At 39.4% G+C, this 7,955-nt stretch overlaps 1 protein-coding gene across 2 annotated transcripts; it reads right to left on the bottom strand.

Moving 5' to 3' along the window:
* Positions 1–2,656: 2,656 nt before the first annotated feature.
* Positions 2,657–7,458, bottom strand: si:dkey-86e18.1 (uncharacterized protein LOC557342 homolog). 2 transcript variants are annotated; one of them, XM_027028579.2, is made up of 5 exons: positions 7,363–7,458; positions 7,168–7,208; positions 6,996–7,070; positions 3,416–3,605; positions 2,657–3,103 (listed from the first exon to the last, which is right to left on the bottom strand). In XM_027028579.2, exons 1-5 carry the CDS (start codon positions 7,427–7,429, stop codon positions 2,715–2,717), a joined length of 762 nt encoding a protein of 253 aa, XP_026884380.1. In that variant the 5' UTR covers positions 7,430–7,458; the 3' UTR covers positions 2,657–2,714. The 2 variants fall into 2 exon arrangements, with proteins under 2 accessions (XP_026884380.1, XP_026884381.1); XM_027028580.2 differs by having other exon boundaries at positions 3,416–3,602.
* Positions 7,459–7,955: the final 497 nt, after the last annotated feature.

Here is a 7,955-nt window from a genome sequence, read left to right as displayed (position 1 = left end):
AGGTCTGCTATAACTTTAACATATAGTACATTATAATAAATCTAATTATAGCAGTCAAATTGAGAATTGCATCGCATGCATCGCCTTCCTATAATTATCATGTTTATATTTTAGGTTTTTTAAAATATTTTTTTCTTTTTATCTGTCCATCTTTTTGTGTATTCTAATCCATACATTCAAACATGCAGTAGTTTATTCATTTTTATTTTTGTATTACCAGAAACAAACTGAACATATGCACATATGCTTCTTTGGTGGTCACTCTAGTGTGAAATCTTAATGTCATAATGACCTAGAAAGAGTTCTACAGAAGACCCACAGTATGCTCACAAGAGACCACTGCATCCTGTCATGTATACCCAGTTACTAAAAAAAGGAAATGATGAATGTTTGAAAAGAAGAATCTTTTGTTATGAGGATGACTGCGTTGTGTAAATATTAACACATTTATCACACCTAGCTGAGGTATGTTATAGTAACACAAAAGCATAACCGTGAGCAACTATTCAACAAGCTATACACGGACCTCGAGCTGTCGAACTGAATCGACTAAGCTCGAGAATCTGGAGTTACTAAATATGCGTCCTTTAACCAGAAAGAAATCATTTGCTTACATGATGTCATCGTTTTATTTGCTTGTATTTGTAAACAATGATGCAGCGCAGCTTCTAGTATTCAATCCCCTTACCCAAGTTTCAGTGAACCTAAAACACAACCACCAAGGAACAGAAGCTGCCACATGAAACGTGCTGTGTATGCAAGTGCTTCCAGTGCTGCAACCTGCACTCTCAGGGGTCTGTACGAGAGCGAAGAGGGTGTAGGAGTGGAAGTTAGTGGTGTGGTTAAAACCAGATGAATAAATGCCATCATTTTAACTTGTACTGATGCGACACACACACACACACACACACACACACACACACACAACAGATTTACTGGAAGAAGCTGCTCGTTTTCGTCAGCGCAAACAGGCACGTATGTCAGTTGAAGTGTCAGTCTGGTTTGCTTTCACTCGTTTTAAATACATTTATCAGGACTAGCCCAGAATCCCTCTCACATCATAATTACCACGTCTCGACTCTCTGTCCAGGTCAGTCCACTCATTCCTGTTGTCGAAGAATAGTTTCCTACTGGTATATGTCCTTCTCACATTCAAGTCAGTAGTCAGAATTTCCCATGGCTGGAAACACTAGTATCACCTGTCTAGTGCAGTGGCCTAGTTAAATAACAAGTTTCAGTTACAAGCTAAACCACAACCAGTGCCATATATATACGAATGATTGACATGACACAGTCAGCACAATCAAAACTTCTGTGATGATGCTTGATGCTTAAATTGCATGAATTCCAGTAATGTCACCGAGAGGGAAACTAGCATCTTATTTAAGTCTTTCCATGCTGGTTAAGTAATATATGCAATAGAAGCCGTAATCCACTCTCAGCCCATCAGAATTATATTATTTTTTACCTTTTTCTGCACATACAGCTTTGCACGGTGGTGAAATTACATGCAAAGAGCAAAAAATGTTCCCATTAACATTCCTATTCATAAAACATGTCTTGCATATTTATTAATGAATACTAATGACCAGGATGGGGGCATACATTCTGAATATTCTGAATACATCTGAGTGACTATGTATGTGACAAATAAACCAAACTTGAACTTGAATATAATGTAAAAAGTTGCAAAACAACAATGTGAAATATGTTCAATCTATCATCTTATGGGAAAAAAAAAAAAAAAAAGGTTTTATCCTAGAGTGTAACAATCCCCTCAGTCATGTTTATTCATCTCATTTGTAAATAGTGGAAATGACCATAAAAGAAAATAGAAGTTATTTCAAGGACACCATGAAATCATCATATAGCAGAGGAGTGAAACCATGCTGAAGTATCCTTCGTGAAGAGACCTTCTCAGAAAAGGCTTTGTGTGTAAATCTTCAGGTTCTGTTCACAGATAAAGGGAAGTCCAGTCCACATGTATGCATGCGCAATGAGTCTTCTGTCAGACTCATCATCAGCACCGGCTTCATTTACGGGAAGTGATGCAGAGCCAGACGCTCCTGCCACTAATTAAAAGGGGAAGGGGTTTTGGGGGTGACGTGGGCTGTGCATGCAGCGACCAGACTTTTGGAGAAAAGAAGCAGCCCTTCTCTCTCTGAGTCAGCATTCCTCTGCTTATTGAGAAGACGGTACGCAGTGCTGCATACGTGGTCTACTTGCTGCAACTGTAAGGTAATCTCCACTTCTTAATCTGAAACTGCTGGATGAAGTTTTAACGACACCCACACAGGTAAAGCCTAGTCACACCAACACACAAGAGTAGCCCTTACTAGCGCAAACCCTTTGAAGCTCAGACAAGCTCACAGGTGGCTAACGAACAGTTCAGAAGTGTGGTGTGAACCTAACCCAGTTTAAAAGCCAGTTTGACTTATTTTCCCATTGAGTGTGACTGCAGCTACAATATAACTATTCTTCTAAGAGACACTTGAAGACTTTGGACATTCAAATTAATTAAAAAAAATATTTATCAAAAAAAAAATTACTGAATTTTATTCAATATAAATACAACTTTATTTTATATATATATATATATATATATATATATATATATATATATATATATATATGTGTGTGTACATATGTACACACACACACACACAAAAAAGACTCGTTGGAATTCCACTCAAAAGTGTCCGCACTTTTATCTGTTAAGTTTCCTCATCTGAGGAAGACGAGTAGCATCCCAGTCCCAACACATGTCCTTTCCTAGTCTGAGTGATGTCAGGGATGTTAGTGCCGGCTCTGTCCTCAGGTCCTGCAGCTGCTGCCACAGGCGAGTTGAGCAGGTTGGGAAGGCCACTGTGCAGCACATGAACCAGGGTACTCGTGGTCTGTGGCTGCCTTGAGGGGACCCCACGAGCTCCAGCTACCACCACCGCCAGCCTGGTGCGGTCAAAGGAGAGCGGGAGATCCTGGTCTGGAAGATCAGAAGCTGGGTGGGCTGATGAGCCGGGGACAGCCTGGTTTTTCGGAGTAAGCGTTGCCGCCTTTTCTTCAGCAGTGACTTGGCTATGGTCAGGCACACAAAGTCTCTTGGCTGTGAAAGGTTCAGAACATGGTCATGGTAACTTTATTTACCCTTTATTTACACATTGCACAAAATGCGATATATATAGTGACAACTGGGGGGGGGGGGGGGAGGTCAACCTTTTCCCAGGGAAATATATTGGTAAGGTGGGTGTTTGGCTCCACTTCCACCGAACAGTTGTTTTTACCTCTTTTTGAGAGGGTCTGAGTCTTAATTATTTAATTAGGAGGGTCAGACCCCCCACATCCGAACCATGACACTGGGTACATATGCAGTGTTTAGAGCATCAGTACAACTTGGCCATATATCTGGTGGACTAACCAATGCACTGACTGCTGTCAGAGTCTGGCCTCCTCTTGCTGTATGCCCTAGGGGTCCAAGGCTTGTGTTTACAGGTGGGGTCCAGAGAGCGCAGTTTCTTGAGGTATCGTTTATACTCTTTTTCCAAGTTCTCAATTTGCTGCTGGAACTCTGCTATCTTCCTTTCTGGGTAATGGGATAACTGGGACTGCTATGGGTATGAGAGAGGGGCAGTCAGAAAGTCACAGAAAGAAGAAGACTGCACAATTAGTGAAATCTAGATTATTTTAAAAGTAACAGTTGAATAGATAAAGGAATGTCAACTACCTGTAATGTTTCTGAACCGTTAGCAAATAAGATTGAGAGGGTAAAGGGGATTAAATATATTTAAAAGTTGGAATATATTACTTCATGTCCATCTCACTTTATAGACAGTATGAATATTTAGTTCTGAACATGCAAATAGGCCTGAACTGTAAGATATGTCTACTAGTTTTATTATACACACACACGGTGTGCACAATTATTACACAAGAGACTATTTTGACCATATTTTGACCATTTTATGCACATTTTCCAACTCCAAGCTGTATAAACTTTCTTATTGAAGCATACCAGCTGATGCGTATTTGTGTAATGAGGGAGGGTGTGGCCTAAGGAGATCAACACTCTATATCAAGGTGAGCATAATTATTAGGTAGCTGCTTTTCCTCAGGCAAAATGGGGCCAAAAAGGAGATTTAACTGACTCTGAACAGTCAAAAGTTATAAAAAGCCTTTCAGAGGAATGCAGCTCTCCTATAAGAAAAAAAAAAAAGATGCAAATTAACTGCCAAAGATTTGAGATTAATCAAACATGAAGCAACCAGAAACCCATTATCCTCCAGTGCTGTCATATTCCAGAACTGCAACGTACTTGGAGTGGCTAGAAGTACAAGGTGTTCGGTACTCATGGCCACGGTAAGGGAGGCTGAAACCCGACCACGACTGAACAAGACACATAAGGTCAAATGTCAAGACTGGGCCAAGAAATATTTGAAGACAGATTTTGAAAGACTGAGTGACTCTTGACGGACCTGATGGATGGGCCCGTGGCTGGATCAGTAATGGGCGTGGAGCAGCACTTCGACTCAGACGTGAGCAAGGTGGAGGTGGGGTACTGCTATGAGCTGGTATTATTAAATTTGAGCTAGTTGGACATTTTCAGATTGAATATGGACTCAAAATCAACTCCCAAACCTACTGCTAGTTTTCAGAAGACACTTTCTTCAAGCAGTGGTACAGGAAAAAGTCTGCATCTTTCAAGAAGACCATGATTTTTATGCAGGACAATGTGCCATCCTCTGGGTGGCTAGCCAGTAAAGGCTTTAAAGATGAAATAATAATGACATGCGCCCCTTTCCTCACTATTGAGAACTTGTGGGCCCTTCTTAAAACGGGAGATTCAGTGAAGGAAAACAGTACAGCTCTCTGAACTCTGGGAGGCTGTGGTTGCTGCTGCACAAAACGTTTATCAACAGATTAAGAAACTGACAGACTCCAAGAATGGAAGACTTATGACTGTTACTGAAGGGCTGCTACATGTCCCTTTGTTTTCCATTCTTTTTTTGGAAATGTCAAAAGTTGATAATAGTTAAGAGTTTAATTAGAGACACTAATAGTTGCCCAATAATTATGCATACAGATTCTCATAAGAAAGCCAAAACCTCACTTTTATTTTCTTAAATATTCAGGTTTGAGACTTATTAACATTTTGATATAACAGAGCACTGTAGTTGTTCAACAATAAAATGAATCCTCAAAAATACAATTACAAATACAAAAAAAATTTGCCTAATAATTGTGTGTTTATAATTTTATCTAATATATATATATATATATATATATATATATATATATATATATATAATTTATTTATATATATATATATATATATATTTTATTTATTTATGTGTGCATGTATAAAACAGGCCTGTAAAAACATCCTTTATTCACAGCTACTTAGACTTAAGAACATTTGCATTGAGAATGAGGCCTTTATCCAAAAGAAATATGGAAGAGCATGAATATTTTCAAAACTGTGGGTTTCCTAAGTAAGTCATAGATGATCTGAGCTTGTGTTTTACCTGTTCAGAGAGTGGATGCACTGACATAAAAACAATCAGCTTTTAAGAAAAGAATTCATTTGGTGCTGGCTTATCCTATAAACAAAAATAGTTGCTAATATAATACTTATATAATATAAAACACTTCAGAATTCTCTGAATGGTGAGGCAGACTGCATCCCTTTTTAATCTCCTACTGATGAGACGATAACATCAAAGACATGCTCGTCAAGAGTGAGATAAATGACCATTCAGATAATAACTGTGGCCTGCAACTGCTCTAGGTGTGCAACATGTCAATTTATTTACACAGACACTAAAATAACTGGCACAAAAGGATTGTCATCAGTCATTCCAACTCATGCATCACTGCATAAGTTGTCTACTGTAGTACTTGTAGGAGTTGTAATCAGCTTTATACCAAGAGAAGGCTTGCTGATAGGTTTGTTGAGCACCTTAGGACCATCAGAATTAAGGATTTGTCATTTCCATTTGCAAGGCATTTTAATACTAATGGACACAGCATTAGCCCGTTTCTCTGGAAACTTTGTGTACTTCACGACAAATATATATATATTCGAAATTGTCGTGAAGTACACAAATTTCCAGACAGACAGAGCTCCTACATCAGCTGGGCAAGCAAAGCGCTTCTAAAGGACCTCGGTCTGAAACGTTCGGTGTGTCTGGAAAATCTGTGTACTTTACTACAACTCCGAATCTCACATACTACAGTACACCGCAGTTCCTCACCTGGAATCTTCTACTATATTTAATGTGTCTTGATTGACACGTGTGAGTCTTAGACCCATTTCTAATATTCACAAAGATTGTTCATGTTGGTTTCAGATCGGACGGTTGCAAATGAGCAAGCCTCCATCTCTATTATTTCTGTATTAGGTAGCTATACTAGCTAATTACTCTCCATCAATCCGTTCACAAAACCGAAAAGGCGAATGGAAAATGAAACAAGCTGCCTAGTGTTTACTCGGTTAAACCAGACGCCTGTGTAGTCCAAACACGGTAAAGTTTGACCAGCGAAAATAATACGGTCCTTCGCGGTAGTTAGACGGTAACGAGAATAGACTCCTTACCGCACATGTGAAAGAGTACATCAAGGAGACCGTAACATGATCCTTTCAAATACTGAGGCCACTAGCCAGAACAGATCCGTTCCCACTGTACCTGACTCTTGGTCAACTCAAATTTCACTCTAGCAAAATGAATTAAATGGACAGCAAAGTCATCAGTCTACCGAATTTAATCAGAAATCAACTGACACCACAAAACGGTCATTTCAAATACGTAGTCCACGAAACCACAAAATATCGGTTTACACTTTATCTTTTATATCAGGTTTTGTTAGATACAGTGGGAATATCTGGGGGATGGGTGGACTATGTTATGTGTTATCCGCGCAACTGATTTTCGCTGGCGGGTAGGTTAGCCGTGATTTGCTAATCTTATCTTAACCACAGTCTGACAGCCTTTTGATTATACCTGCAGGTAGTACTCCAGTTCATTCTTGATGCTCGGTATCCACTTCCTCACGGCTTGTGCAGAATTTAATGTTGCCTAGAAAAAGGACACCGATATTAACAGAGTTTATGTAGGGACAGCTAAGTTAACTGGCTAGCAGGCTAATACAAGTGGTATTGAATTAATTACTCACAAGTTTTGGTCTTGACTCATTAACATCTTTTATACGTCCGTCTGCAATTAAAACAGAATAACTAAAATTCACGTTGTAAAGTGCAAACTAACTTAAGATCGTTAGCTAAGCTATGTTAGCTAGCTAGTTATCTTAATTGGAAACCTGCCCTTCGGTCAATGTGAAACATGTCGCTTCGCTGTAATGCAGATTTACCCTCTTTTTCCTTTTGTAGCCACAATCGATTCAATCGTCCAAGTTGTTTTTCTTCGTTTCTAGCCATTTCCGTGAAGAGCTACGACAAGAGTAAACCACGTGACCCAGGTTTGTGACGTTACGGAGTAAGTCACGTGACGTTGGCGTTTTCCCAGGAACACTTTGTGTGTTGCTGAAAACAGCGCGCAACATTCGTCGTATGGCGATGCGTGTGCTCGCAAAACAGCGTGTCAGCAGTTTTCTTTACCCTAAAATGACTGTATCTGGATTTAACTTAATTGTGTTCTACATATTCGCATACTCCGCGTTGGAAAACGTAGCTGTAATTCTTTTTTTTAAATGAGAACACGTACCAGAGTATTTTTTGTTGTTGTTTTTAATTGTATTTTTCCCAACCAGTAAACAGTATGACAGATGTAGCCATCTCGCTGATGTACTTCTTTGAGGTTAACCGGTTTACCGTCATTGCCCTGTGCTGTTTGAAATACATGGTGTTTGAGTGACACCTAGAGAACAGCTAATGCTGAAGCTGATGTGTATTAGGACAAACACACATAAGTTTCAGTCCTTGGTATTTCTTGAGCATATGCAGA

The sequence above is a fragment of the Electrophorus electricus genome, chromosome 3, assembly GCF_013358815.1.
Source record: "Electrophorus electricus isolate fEleEle1 chromosome 3, fEleEle1.pri, whole genome shotgun sequence".
Taxonomy (NCBI): Eukaryota; Metazoa; Chordata; class Actinopteri; order Gymnotiformes; family Gymnotidae; genus Electrophorus; species Electrophorus electricus.
Note: the sequence above shows the minus strand (reverse complement) of the source record. Positions and strands in the feature narration are given on the sequence as shown.